The sequence below is a fragment of the Giraffa tippelskirchi genome, chromosome 1 (genome assembly GCF_054371585.1).
Source record: "Giraffa tippelskirchi isolate mGirTip1 chromosome 1, T2T-mGirTip1v1.2.pri, whole genome shotgun sequence".
Taxonomy (NCBI): Eukaryota; Metazoa; Chordata; class Mammalia; order Artiodactyla; family Giraffidae; genus Giraffa; species Giraffa tippelskirchi.
In genome coordinates this window covers 189,695,947-189,711,057 of record NC_137275.1, presented here as the reverse complement: position 1 = coordinate 189,711,057, position 15,111 = coordinate 189,695,947, and the positions used below count along the sequence as shown (strand labels likewise).

At 38.7% G+C, this 15,111-nt stretch overlaps 1 protein-coding gene across 26 annotated transcripts in view; it reads right to left on the bottom strand.

The window, feature by feature from the left end:
• The window catches only part of CDCA2 (cell division cycle associated 2), a 218,849-nt gene that overhangs the window by 193,372 nt on the left and 10,366 nt on the right, over positions 1-15,111 (bottom strand). For 13 of the 26 annotated variants that reach the window (XR_014060938.1, XR_014060946.1, XR_014060943.1 and 10 more), the window contains exons 5-10: positions 11,443-11,593; positions 9,902-10,104; positions 7,893-7,980; positions 6,596-6,804; positions 5,703-5,787; positions 4,845-5,062 (exon numbers count right to left, since the gene is read on the bottom strand). Coding sequence is in view for 18 of the 26 variants with exons in the window: in XM_081516391.1 (XP_081372517.1) it covers positions 4,845-5,062; positions 5,703-5,787; positions 6,596-6,804; positions 7,893-7,980; positions 9,902-10,104; positions 11,443-11,593 (954 nt within the window). In the remaining 8 variants the exon portion in view is untranslated. Of the gene's footprint in view, positions 1-4,844; positions 5,087-5,633; positions 5,788-6,595; positions 6,805-7,149; positions 7,216-7,892; positions 7,981-9,901; positions 10,105-11,442; positions 11,594-14,748; positions 14,821-15,111 lie in introns of those variants that run through there. The other 13 variants (XR_014060940.1, XR_014060939.1, XM_081516307.1 and 10 more) reach the window with 6 other exon arrangements.

The following is a 15,111-nucleotide window of genomic DNA, read 5'->3' as shown; positions in this document are numbered from 1 at the left end:
TGTAGAACAAATTATAATAAGCATAAAGACAGGAAATCAGTAACAGATTAACTAAATTTCAAAAAAGCAAAATAAGATACTGAATATAAATAAAATTGCTTTATAATATTTACAATCATCCTAAAGGAAACCACATTTACTAACTATAATCCACCAAAATAATAATAAAACTTTAAGTGAAGGGTAGGCATTGATGATCCACCAATAAGTTACTTTTTGAATCATTTTAAGTCCCATATCCTAACCCTGATAAAGTAAGAAAATCTATTAACAAATATGACCTAACATTACAGTATTTTTCAGGCAAGCTTCAAGGCAAATATAAATGCAGATGTCAAATCTTTTCTTTTACACAGCCAGTATAATAGTAGCTGTTAATTTTTCATAGATAAAATCTGTCAGGTTAAATAAATTCCTTTATCACCTGTGTGCTTAGAATTTTTATCAGAAATCAATGCTGGATTTTGTCAAATGCTTTTTTTCCACCTACTGAGATGCCCATATCATTTTTCTATTTTATTGTTAATATGGTGAATTCCATAGACTGTTTTTCAAATATTAAACCAACTTTGCCTTTTGGGGGTAAAAATCTCACTTACTCATAATTTATTCCATTTTGCATATTAATATGTTTATGAGGATATTGGACTGTAGTTTTCTTTTCTTATAATGTCTGATTATGGTATTAGGTTAAAGCTGACAGTGATGAATTGGGAAGCATGCCCAACTCAGTTGGAAATCAGTCCTGAATATTCATTGGAAGGACTGATGCTGAAACTCCAAAACTTTAGCCACCCAATGCGAAGAACAGACTCTTTGGAATAGACCCTGATGCTGGGAAAGATTGAAGGCAGGAGGAGAAGGGGACGACAGAGGATGAGATGGTTGGATGGCATCACCGACTCGATGGACACGAGTCTGAGCAGGCTCCAGGAGGTGGTGAAGGACAGGGAGGCCTGGCGTGCTGCAGTCCATGGGGTCACAAAGAGTCAGACGTGACTGAGCGACTGAACTGACTGACTGAGGCAGAATTAGTATTGCACCTTCCTTAAACGATAGAATTCATTAGGAAAGTCATTTGGACATGCAGTTTTCTTTGAGGGAAGGTTTTACCTACAGTTTAATTTCTTTAGTTGATACAGGGCTAATGACACCACTTATTTCTTGAGTGAAATTAACAGTTTGTGTCTTTTAAGGAATGTAGCTTAAGTTCTTGAATTTACTGGCATAACATAAAGTTGTTCATAATATTCTTTTATTATCCTTTTAATTTATCTATCATTAGGAAATTAGTTATGTTGCCTCCCTTATTCCTTGTATTGGTAATGAGTATCCTCTCCTTTTTTCCTGAACAGTCAGATTAGAAGTTTACCATTATTTTCTGTAGACATCTTTTGATTTCAATGATTTTTCCTCTATTGTTTTTCTGTTCTCTATTTCATTGATTTTCTGCACTTTTAAAAAATAATTTTATTTATTTTTGGCCGTGCTGGGTCTTTGTTGCTGCTCACCCAGTTACAGTGAGCGGGAGTCACTCTTTGTTGTGGTGCATGGGCTTCTCACTGCAGTGGCCTCCCCTGTTGCAACGTGCAAGCTCCAGGGAGCTCAGGCCTCAGTAACTGCAGCACTTGGGCTCAGTAGCTGCATCTCCCGGGCTCTGGAGCTCAGGCTCAATAGTTGTGGCGCATGGGCCCAGCTGCTCTGCAGCATGTGGGATTTTCCTGAATCTGTGTCTCTTGCATTGGCAGATAGAGTCTTTACCACTGAGCCACTAGGGAAGCCCTACACTTATTTTTTATTACTTTCTTTCTTTCATCTTAGTTTGATTTTTTTTTTTCTAGTTTCTTAAAGTGGAGCCTGAGATCATTAATTTCAGACCTCTCATTTTCAAATATAGCCTTTAATTTTTAAAAATTTCCCTAGGCATAGCTTTAGTTGTATCCCACATATTTTTGTCATTTTACTGTGGTTTATATTTTTTAACTTATTCCACTTTGTTTATAGCCTAAGAAGCTCTCCCTACCTTGATGCCATGCTAATTTGGTTGCATATAAAAAAAAATTGTTCTTACTCTTGCTTTGAACAATTGTCCTTATGCAGACTAATTAAAAAGGAGTCTGTTATATCTGCCCAAATATTTAGCATTTTCAGTGCTCTTCATTCCTGTGTAGAGGCAGATTTTCATGCAGAACTATTTTTCTTTTTATTAAAGGGCTTCCTTTTTAATACTTCTTCTAAGGCTAACCTGTTATGATAATAAATTATTTCAACTTTCCTATGTCGGAAAAAGTCTCTATTTCACTTTTTGTTTTGAAAGATGGTCTCACTGGATAGAGAATTCTCACTGGACAGGTATTTTGTATTTATTTTTTTGCTCTAAGTACTTAAATACATCTTTAAGAGGCGTTGCTATACTGTCTTCTGGTTCCCATAGTTCCAGCAAGAAATCTGCTGCTGCCTCTCTTCTATTTTGTCTTATGTCAGGTGTCTTTTTCTCTCTGGCTCCTTTTAGGCCATTCATTGTCAATTTTAAGCTTTGTGTATGTTATGTTTCTTGTGCTGGGAATTTGATGAACTTTAGGATCAATGGGCTTCTAATTCTAAAAAATTTGAACATTTTCCAGCCATTGCTTTTCAAGTATGTTTTTTTCTGTTCCTTTCACTATCTCCTCGCCTTTGAGAACCCTAATTACAAGCATATTATACCACCTGAAGTTGTCCCAGATCATGAATTGTCTTCTTATTCTTGTTTAGTCTTTTTCTCTGTGTTACTGAGAATAATTTCTATTGCTACATCTTCAAATTCACTAATCTTTTCTCTTGCAGTTTCTAATATGCTATTAATCTCACCCAATACATTTTTTATTCCTGGAGATTTTAACGTATAGAGTTTGAGTTGGGTCTTTGCTTTATCTTTTGTGTTCTTAAGCTCAATCTTTTCTCACATTCTTGCACACCCAGGAAATATAGTTAAAATAACCCTTCGATTGTCTCTCCACAAATGTTACCATAGGTGTCATGTCTGGGTCTACTCTTACTGATTGATTTGTCTCCTCACTATGGGCATTGTTCCCTACACAACCATTAATTTTTATTTGAATGCCAGACATTTTGAATTTAATGTTATTTGGTGCTGGATAGTTTTGTTTTGGTGGGAAGGATCAAACCATTTTATTGAGGGCCTTCAGAGGAGGGGTGAAGGGCTGGGTGGACAATTACATCTGATGCCTGTAACCTGGCTCTGATCTCCACAGCTTCACAGTTGCTGAAAGTACTTCTTATATTTTTGGGGTTCATTATGCAATGCAGCTACATGAATACAAGTTGGCTGTTAGTTTAATTCTGCTCCATTTAATGAGTCAATACTCTGAGCATCTGACACCCTCTTTATTGTAAGGTTTTGCTACGAGGGTTGGTGGGAACACAATTCCTGGTCTATGTGCGTACATGCTAAGTCACTTCAGTTGTGTTCAACTCTGTGACCCTATGGACTGTAGCCCACCAGGCTCCTCTGTCCACGGGATTCTCCGGGCAAAAATACTGGAGTGGGTTGCCATGCTCTCCCTCCACGGAGGTCTTCCCGACAAAGGGATTGAACCCATGTCTCTTACATCTCTTGCATGGGCAGGTGCGTTCTTTACCACAAGTACCACCTGGGAAGCCCTGTGTGGGCGCTAGGCATTTCCCTCTGCTCCATTTGAGCGGTTCCTCGCTGGCCTGGGGCAGTTTACTTACAAAGGTGTGTAGACCAGCACTGACTCCAGCGAGACCCTTAGCAGATCTCCAGAGTTCTCTCTGTGCAAGTCGCTTCTTGGGTATTTTACCTGGCGAACTCCAGCCTCCTTCACCTTCCCAGGCCCAAACTCCATTTTCTCAACTCAGGGAGACTTCCAGGCTCCATCAAAGGAACTCCTCCCTGTGCTGCAGCCTGGAAATCCAGCCCAGGCAGCAAGATGGGGCTCTCATGAGGTTTACCTCCGTTGTTACCCAGGGATTATGTCTGTGCTTCCAGTACTCAGTGTCTGTGAACCACTGTTTCTTATCTTTTTCTCTGGCTTTTGAGTTCTTTTTCACGGGAATATAAATTAGGTCCCTCTTATTCCATCTTGGCCCAAAGCAGAATATTCTTATTTCAAGGTATAATAGCAAGAGGAAATGAATGACAGTCCTAATGTAAAATGGGTAAGTAAAATTAATAGGTAATTCTCAAGAGAAGAAATTCAAATGGCCTACAAACATGTGAAAATGTTCAAATGTCACTAACAAAATTTTCAAGTCATCTTTTTCTCCTATTAAGCTATTAAAAAATAAAGTACAGTTAATACTCAGGGTTTACAGAGATATAATAAAATAGGATTATTTATAGTACTGTGAGTTCAAACAAGTACATACTTTCTGAATGCTAATTTAGCACTATGTATCAAAAAGTTCAAAAATTGTTCATATCCCTGAATCCAGTTATCCTACCTGTAGAAATTTAGAAGAGCAATTTATATTTATAATATATTGATTCTAAGATTATTGATCTTTCACATCTTAACACCTCTGAAATCTGAGCACATGGTGTGTGTCAGTTTAACTTTCAGCATTTTTTCTCAAAGAATGGTACATCTTACAATCAATATCAGTAAGGTTCCAGGAAATACGCTATGTTCAAGGAGTCATGGAAGTTATTGTTTTTAACAGGAGAAAACTGGTAGTAATCCAGCTAAAAAATGCATTAACTTATATCATGCCCCACCATTCATTTTGTTTCGTGATTTCAAAGCACAATTACTGCTCATGCAAATAGGTGAGGTGTGATGAAAACATAAACAAGTCTGTTTCACATTTTCCATACTTACAAGATTCTCTCCCTTGTCATCAAAATTTGGTTGAGGTAACCGCTCAGGAACTGGAGACTGTTCAAGTAGCAGGGGACTGAGGCTACTTAAATCCTTTTTACGGACAGGTGTTTGTCCTTTACGCAGTGGAGTGTTAGCTGGCAAAGATTCATCAAACACTTCAGGACTTAGGTCCTCTCCGAAAGTAACTCTCTTCCTCTTCTTTGTATTTGGTAAGGCTGTGAAAGTGAAAGTGAAAATCACTCAGTTGTGTCCGACTCTTTGCGACCCCATGGACTATATAGTCCATGGAATTCTCCAGGCCAGAATACTGGAGTGGGTTGCCTTTCCCTTCTCCAGGGGATCTTCCTAATCCAGGAATCGAACCCAGGTCTCCTGCATTGGAAAGGCTAGTACTTTACAATTTTCTTGACCTTCTCTAGATAACTACATTTCTTATCTAAACGGCATATCCTAGAATCTTAACATGACTGGATTGGCTATTCGTATAATACAAAACATAATTAGTTTGTAGAAAGAAAAAAAGTTTAAAATGGAAGAGATACACATATTTCCAATTAAAATGTGGTAATAAATTTTAAGTAAATTTTGCATGCTGATTTTAGATGACAAGATTGGAATATTATTTTCCCCTACAAGTTTCACCATTATACAAAAATGGATAGATGAAGTGGATAGAACCAATTCTGAGACTCTCTACAGAGATTCCATCCCCCCACCCCTCAAATATTCTTCATTCTCAGGTAATTTCAGAAGCAGAAGGCATTGGCAGGTCATTGAAAATATCACAGACTATCTCAGATGTTTTTAATAACAAAATTATATCCACATGCTTCAAAATAAACCTGAATTTCTTACCTGCTGTTTGTTCTTTGCAATAGTTTGCAAGACTGGAGGTTAAGCTTGGACGAGTCCCATCATTATAGAGGTTGTCATGGTGTTCCTAAACAAAATAAACAACCATGAATAATTTTACATATATAAATACACATACACAGTCACTAAAAATGGCAACTTGGAATTCCTTTTCTGCCAAGGATAGATACTATACAGTATTGCAGGTTACCTTTACTTTCATAATTGATCTAACTTAAAATACCATGCTATTAGCCACAAAGAAAAACTGGGTTTCCTAGTTATTACTCTAGTACATAGTTTTAAGCCAAAATGAAAAACAGAAATCCATAATGTGGGCTAAATTCATTTCCTCCTTTTGGATCTGGCAAATGAAATTAAGGAAAATATGAGTGGCCAGAATTACAGTGAACTCTGGACAGTGTCAACTGAGGTATACTGTATAAATGATCTGAAGCATAAGACTTTCCCCCAAACAAGAAAAAAAACAAGTATGTAAATGGTATAATAGGATGTTTTGGCTTTTGTTTTTCTTTTTTTTTAATGTGCACTATTTTTATTTTATTTGGACCATTTTAAAAGTTTTTATTGAATTTGTTACAATATTGCTTCTGTTATGTTTTGGGTTTTGAGTTATGTTTTGTGTTTTTGGGTTTTTTTTTGCCACAAGGCATGTGGAATATTCAACATACTATATTCTACACTGAGTGTAAATGAAAAAATAAAGAGCAAAAAGAAAGTGCCCAATGCTACTACAAGTGAGAAAGAGGAGGGAAAAAAAATTAGGGTGAAACATTTTCCGTTAGGCCAGTATGACATAACATTTCAGAGGTACTTCTGGGAACCAAAAGCAATCTTTATTCAATTTGCTTTAGGAGGTGTAGCTCTCTACTGACCTGCCGGCTTTCTACACACAGCTTCACAGTGGGTTTCTTCAGTACAGAACGTAGGGCAAATGTCTTGGAGGACGGAAGGTCCTTCTGGCACAGTGGAGTAACAAGGGACTTGACTTCAGGAGCTGTGTCTGTGCTCACTTCTGTACATTTATCAACCGAAACGGCATCACTGGATCCTCTCCCTTCTACGGAGGCAGCATCCTGGATTCCTTCAACACAGAATTGTAACCATGAGGGGGGCAGACGTCTGAATCAGTCCATTCTACACCAAAGGTAGTGCATATTTGCAAAGGGAGTAACATGCTCCTCAGAAATTCAACCCTAAGACATCCTGCTTAGAGTGTAACATCTGGGAATTCATTTGGAAATACAAAGGAAAAAAAAAGAGAGAGAAGTGGCACTGGTCACAGCTTTTAGTTCAAATCGAACTACTGAGGGTAAAGGTAAGGAAGGTGTTTCGGCTCCATGGAAAGTTAAAGAGGAATCCTGGCTCAGCTATTAACTGTTAACCTGCCTCCACTCATGACACCTATGACGGCCACCATGAAACTAACCTGAGCTAGACAATGAATCTTGACCAGTTTTAGTGCTGCAATCAGAAGCATTTTTAGGATGCCAGCCTGGTAGGAGGAAGAGGACAAGATGTTGAGGAGAAAGATTATCAAATAAAACAATTCACATACTGTGTTGTTGTTTAGCTGCTAAGTCATGTCTGACTCTTTGCAACCCCGTAGACTATAGTCTACCAGGCTCCTTTGTCATGGGATTTCCCAGGCAAGAATTCTGGAGTGGATTGCCATTTCCTCCTCCAGGGGATCTTCTTGACCCAGGTATTGAACCCGTGTTTCCTGTGCTGGCAGGCAGATTCTTCACTACTGAGTCACCAGGGAAGCCCTCATGTGCCACTAAACAAGGCAAGGCTCCCCCTGCAAATTCTCATAGAAGACCACTGCCTGATGACTGACATGTAACAAATATATTCTGGGTGCTTAAGAGACACAATGATAAACACAACAGTCAAAGCCTCCATGACCTGAGGATAAAGAGACAACATAAAATATAATAACTGGGAGGTGCAGAAGGAAGGAGGGGGCTGCACCTGTACAAGGGCAGTATGTCATCTCTCATACAACAAGAGCTCTAGAACATTTCTACTAAACCATGAGCTCCTAAAATGTAAGGAATGGTTTCAGTGTGTCCAAATGTTCACATATAAGTAAACCAACCATAAATGTCTACTGAGCAAACATTTCATGGCTGAATCAGCACAGGTACCAAGGAAAAATGAAAAACTTACCACTTGAAACCTCTGTAAGTTCTGAAAGTAGAGGAAACTCATTCATTAAACATCCAGACTGTAGATTTAAACCAGATGCAGAAGATTTCTTGGGGGAAAAAAACAGTAAAGAAGTATTAAATTTTATTATTTATAGGATTACTACTTTTATAAAGATTTGAGTTAGCATTACAGATTATCTGGAAATCTGATGTTAAATCAATCAACACATCACTTCATTATCTAGTTAATTTTTAAGGAAGTATGTAGGAATAGAACTAAAAATGGAGTGTTCATTCTCACTGACTCCTAAACATCCAACCCAACAATGCTCAATTCCCTAGGAAGTGTTTATTGAGCACAGTTTTTGCTGCCTTACTGTTTGAAGTCTAGAAAACTATGTTAACTACTTTATTTAAAGAGGAAATTCTCAAAATAATGAAAAACAAAATTACTAATCAAACAACAGAAGATATCAATAGCTAGAAAGGGAAAACCATTAATGGTCAGGGTAGAAAACACAGTCCTATTAATGTGGAAACCATTTCTAATCATGATGTGTGTCCAAAAATTAATCAAAATTCTGATAAAATTACCGTCAGATGATTTCGTATCAACTAGAATAGGGCAGAGAGAGAGCAGAGATTATAAGCGACTCTGAGATAACACATGAAACTCATGGGTCCTGATGGTTGACCATAATGGGCATCAAACACCTACTAAGTCAGTCTAGACAGGATCAACAGGACATGTGTTGGATCTACATGACAGAGAAGGTGCAAGGAAAAAAGCTTCCACTTGACTGGCGTAAGGTGTCTTCTCTCACTAAAGAAACAGGAACCTACTGTATCAAAGCAAAACTAAGAGTCATGAGAGAACTAGCTCCCTGTTTGTACTTGTGTGAAGGTCGAGGATCCTTGGGCTGGTGGTACTAGTGGTAAAGAATCTGCCAGCCAATGCAGGAGACGTAGGAGACGCAGGTTTGATCTCTGGGTCGGGAAGCTCCCCAAGAGGAGGGCACGGCAACCCACTCCAGTATTTTTGCTTGGAGAATCCCATAGACAGAGGAGCCTTGTGGGCTATGGTCCATAGGGTCTCAAAGAGTCAGACATGACTGAAGCAACTAAGCATGCACACACGCAAGGATCTGCAACAGTATTATTGAACTCATGTTGATTATCATCTTTTGATGATGTTGGCAGCCTCCAGGTAGTTATAAGCAATAACAAAAAAATCCCTATGGCTACTTGAAAGAAGTGGAGAGAGCAAGGGAAAAATTGCTAAATGACACCTTGCTTTCCAGCCAATATTAAACCAGTGAGGGGCTGCAAGGCAGACATGCCAGACTCTAGACCTTGGGGGTACAGCCCAAGTGTAACTGTCACCTCATTTGGTAAATGAGGTCTATGTAAAGAAGATGCTCATATGTCTACTGCTCACAGCAAACAAAATGCTGTTCAAGGGCAGGACTGGGACTTTTGCACCGTGGTATCATTGGTGTCTAGAATAATAAATCACAAATAGAAGACGACAGGGCTTTATCTTTGCGTAGTGGTTTTCATATCAAAAGCAACATATTGATCAAAGCGGTCTCTCATAGCCAGTAAGCCAACCAACCACAAAAAAATTTAACAAGCAGGAAATACCTCATACACACACAATTTAAAACCCAGCTCAAATATAGTAATAGCATGTTGTTGTTCTTGTTTAGTCACTAAGTTAAGTCTGAATCTTTTGCAACCCTATGGATTGTAGTCCCACCAGGCTCCTCTGTCCATGGGATTTCCCAGGCAAGAATACTAGAGTGGGTTGTCATTTCCTTCTCCAGGGGATCTTCCTGACCCAGGGATTAATCCTGTGTCTCCTACATTGGCAGGTGGGTTCCTTTACTGCTGACCCACCTGGGAAGCCCAAAACACTGCAACACAACGTACATTAAGTACTAAAATTGCAAAAGGGCATTCATAGTCCTCAAACTGGCTAGCTACAAAAACCAAAACTTCATTTCCTGTTCCCAGTAAGTGTATTACCTGGGAGAGATCAGCAAAAGTTTCAACAGCACACTTCATGTCTCTACTGGGACAAGCAGTGCCATTGACATCGTGTGTCTGGAGATTAACCGCATCAGTTAGATTTATGTCAGAGCTGCTTGGAGAGGATATTCTCCGACGTTTGGATGATGACTGTGCAGGGAACTCAGACTGCTGACATTCACCAAGACTCTCCTTTTTGGCTAGGTACACAAAACAAAATAAAAACAAAACACAGGTTCAAATATTTTCTTTTACAATATCATTTGAAAATTGCACCCATCATTATAATTTTATGATGTAATTTAATGCTTGAACATAAATCCTTTAACAATGAAAACGAAAATCTAATAGTACATTTTTATTCAAAAAAAGGAAATCTAACTGAAAAGCAAGAGAACATGACTACTAAAAAGGTAACAATTTAATTATCAGAATTAACTTTCTTTGGGCTTTCAAAAGATACACCAAGATATATTTGCATTTCTGATATAATATCTCATTCTATTTTTAAATTTAAAATGAAACCCTTTCTTTTGAACATTTTAAAGGATGTGGTTATGTTCCAATATTGGTTCTGTTCTGACTGTATATGATTTTATGAAAAATACAGCCGCAATTTTTCCTGGGTACAAAAAGGGAATTTAACTGTTTACAGAATTATAGCAATTATGTAAACAAAATATCTTAGAGCTCAGATAAAAACTGAAAAATAGGTAAGTTACAAATTACAAATATAAATGAGTACATGGGAGCAGGTTGGTACTGCAGAGGTAGATGAACTGGATCTGTATTGAGTAACAATGCCCTGCAATCAAGTAGGTGTTGAAATGTACCTGAAGATGGTTCAAGAAACCAAACAAAACCCTTTGGAACCTTAGGGTTACGTCAATTACAGCAAGGCCAGGATTTTGTCTAGTTCTGGGGTCTGAAATGCTTTGTGATTAGAAAACCAAAAGTGACAGAAAAAATTACCAAGAAACTTACAATCTAAAACTTATGGTAAAGAGTATGGCAGGCTATTAAGATGTCAGAATAAATATATCTGTTTACAATATCAGGGTTGGGTGTTTGGTATTCATATAAATGCTTACCAAACTTAATAATAATCCTCTAAAAAACCAAGAGTTTGACAGAAAAACAACAAAATTCTGTAAAGCAATTATCCTTCAATATAAAAATAAATTAGAAAAAAAAAAGAAGAACGGTTGTTCACCCAAATCTACGGCATGCCCAATTTTAAAGATGAAAGAGGCCATGAGCTCTGACATTGTAACATTTAACACTTAATTGTGGCCATATGCAAACATAAGGTGTATGCTCAGGAATGATGTTTTTTCAAGAGAAATCAGAAATCTAGATTTTTGTGTGAAACATGCCAAATTTTAAATGTTAGGCTCCACTGAAAAATATGGCTCTATTCAGAAAAGACAGCTAGACAGCTTTCACACTATAGAAGTAAATCTTTTTTTTTTTTAATATCTCAGAGGTTTGTCTCAAAAAATGCAAAAGTCCAAACGGACTGAATTCTTGCTACTCACTCGAGCCTCTGGTCTTGAACACTCCTTCTGCCTCTGAGAATTCAGGATAGTCAGTCATTTTCTCATTTTCCTTTATGGAGTTAAAAGCCAGATGAAAGGCAGACATTTGCTCTCTTAAAGAATAAACGTTTCGATACAAAGCAGGGCTGCCCTGTTAAAATATAGAAGCACAGAGAACATTACAAATCAAGCCAAAGATGGGCTTTTTGAAGATCAGAGGTAAAAAGTTAATAGAGAAGAGACCCTCCTCCCTTGAATCGAACATTTTTAAAACAATTTTTAAAAAATTTTCTGGCCACACCACTCAGCATGTGGGATCTTAGTTCCCCGACTAAGAGTCGAACCCATGCCCCTATAGTAGAAGGATTCCCTTTAGTGGAACCGTGGAGTCTTAACTACTGGATCACCAGGGAAGTCCCAAATCATGTATTTTTAGTCTGAATATTCAGTGTGCTGGCCTCAGCTCTGTTTCTCCTCTCTCCTACTTGTGCTGAGTCGCTCAGCTGTGTCCACCTCTTTGCGACTCCATGGACTGTAGCCCGCCAGGCTCCTCTGTCCATGGGATTCGCGAGGCAAGAATACAAGAGTGTGTTGCCATGTCCTCCTCCAGGGGATCTTCCCAACCCAGGGATCAAACCCAGGTCTCCCGCATTGCAGGCAAATTCTTTACCATCTGAGCCACCAGGGAAGCCCAAGAATACTGGAGTGGGTAGTCTATCCCTTCTCCAGCGGATCTTCCCAACCCAGGAATCGAACCGGGTTCTTCTTGAATTACAGGTGCATTCTTTACCAGCTGAACTACCAGGAAGCCTTACCAAAGAGCAACAGCTACTCTTTATATTAATACAAACATAGAGCGACAGGTTGGCCAGTACTGATGTTGACAAACCCACAGAGGAGACAAGAGAGGGTCTGGAGGAGATGGGAAGCACTTTAAAAAGAAACCCAGACAAAATACATCCCAATTATTTGAAGGCTAAACAAATCTTTACATTCGATGGCTTCCCTGGTGGCTCAGACACTAAAGAATCTGTCTGCAATGTGAGAGATGCAGGTTTGATCCCTGGGTCAGAAAGATTCCCTACAGAAGGAAATGGCAACCCACTCCAGTATTCTTGCCTACAGAATTCCATGGACAGAGGAGCCTGACAGGCTACAGTCCATGGGGTCACAAAGAGTCAGACACAACTGAGAGACTAACACTTTTACTTTCATGAATGTTGAGTTATATGAGTTGTTTACATGTGACGTATATTATCCCTTAAAAACTGTACAAAAGAACTTTTCTTCCAAAAAGGAAATATGGATGAACAGCAGGGACATGAAACGATGCTCAACGTCACTAATCATTAGGGAAATGCAAATCAAAACCTCAATGAGGTATCACCTCACAGCTGTCAGCATGGCTATCATCAAAAATATCACAGATCAGGACTTCCCTGGTGGTCCAGCAGTTAAACTCGGTGCTTCACTGCAGGGAGCATGGGTTTGATCCCTGGTCTCGTAACTAAGATCCTGCATGCCACATGGTATGGCCAAAAAAAAAAAAGGAACCCTCATCGCTGTTGGTAGGAATGGAAATTGGTGTAGCCACTGTGGAAAATAGTATGGAGGTCTCTCAAAGAACTAAAAATAGAACTACCACATGACCCAGCAATTCTCCTGGATATATATAACCCCCCAAAACCTCTAACTCGAAGAGATATATGTACCCCAATGTTCATAGCAGCATTATTTTCAATTGCCAAGATATGGAAGCAACCTAAGCATCTATCAACAGACCAATGGATACACAACGTATGTACATACACTGGAATACTACTCAGCCATAAAAAAGAGTATAATTTTGTCACCTGCATCAAATGCACTTGGAAGGCACCATGTTAAGTGAAATTAGACAAAGACAAATACTGTATGATATCACTTATATGTGAATCTAAAAAACACAGCAAAAATAAAACAAAAACACAGCAAACTAGAGAATATAACAAAAAAGAATCAGACAGCTATAGAGAACAAACTACTTTTTATGGGATGGGGGTAATATGGGGTTGGGGGGTGGTGAGTGGGAGGTACAAACTAGTGGATGTAAGATAGGTTACAAGGATATATTGTACAACACAGGGAATATAACCAATACTTTGTAATACCTGTAAGTGGAATGTAACCTTTAGAAATTATATAAAAAGTAAAAATTAAAAAATTAAAGTCAGTATTAAAAATGTTGTATCTACACAGTTAGTGAAGGGTTTCCCCAATAATAAAGGAGAGAGAGAGAGACTATATGGAGATTAAGGTTACAAGAAAACAACAAATCCTGGAGACAGAGCTACGAAGAAGGGACAAGAAGAAACTATTTGGAAATTTTACCAAATTTTGCTAAAAATAACATTTGATGATCTGCCTTGGCCCCTGTGTCATGTGGAGGTCTCAGCATAACTAGTTCCATCCATGCTGGTCTCTATTCATTTCCATCCATACACACTAGCTCCCCAGGGGCCAAAGCAAGAGACAGATGTTCTGCAGTAGCTTGGATACCTTAGCCTGGATACCTCCCTACACATACCCTCTCTCATTTGGCAACCCTGAGCTAAATCTGATGTCACGGGGGGCTTACTTCCTCAGAGGTGAAAGCTAGTCATTTACTCAAACTACAAAGCCAAATAGTCAAAAACAGAGCTCTCTGGAAACTCTGCTAACAGCTGAAGAGTCATCAAATTACATTGGTACTAGCAGGGGTGGGGGTAGGGAGCTTCCCTGGTGGCTCAGTGGTAAAGAACCCATCTGCCAATGCAGGAGCTGTTTAGTCGCCCAGTTGTGTCTAACGCTTTGTGATCCCATGAACTGTAGCCCGCCAGACTCCTCTCTGTGGGATTTCCCAGGCAAGAATACTGCAGTGGGCTGCCATTTCCTTCTCCAGCCAATGCAGGAGACACGGGTTCAATCCCTGATCTGGGATGATCCCCTGGAGAAGGAAATGGCAACCCACTCCAATATTCCTGCCTGGAAATCTCATGGACAGAGCAGCCTGGCAGGCTATAGTTCATGAAGTCACAAAAGAGTCAGACATGACTTAGTGACTAAATAACAACAAGCAGGGGTAGAAGTGCCAGATAAATGTAAGTGATGTAAAATTTAAGAGTTCTGTTACCCATAAAATAAATTACTGATTAAGTTCTCTATCTAGAACTTCTCCCCACCAACCACTCCCGCCTTTATTATTTAGACTAACATATTTCCATTGATTTGGAGCTTATAGCAATTTACGGAATTACACTAACAAGCAAAAATAAAATAAAAAATTACTTCCCTTTAAGATGTTATATGGAGAAAACCCTGCTAAAATCTTGAAGCCATGTTTGATGGTGAATCTCATCTGATACTCTTGAGTTTATTCCCAGTTAAATACATTCATAAAGCAAATCTTGTTACATAATAGAACATTTAAACTTCAAATAGGTTGATGATGTAAACCTTTATGACATAAACAGCACATAACATTCATAAAAAGCTGGTGGTCAATTCTCATCTGAGTTACACAGAAAGAAAGGGTTTATCCCAAAGCCATACAATTTACGTTTAATGTACCTTTTTTGTAAACTTATATTTGAACATGGGAGGGTTAGGTTTAATCTCCTAGGAGCCTGGCCCATTTCGAAATCTGCTTTA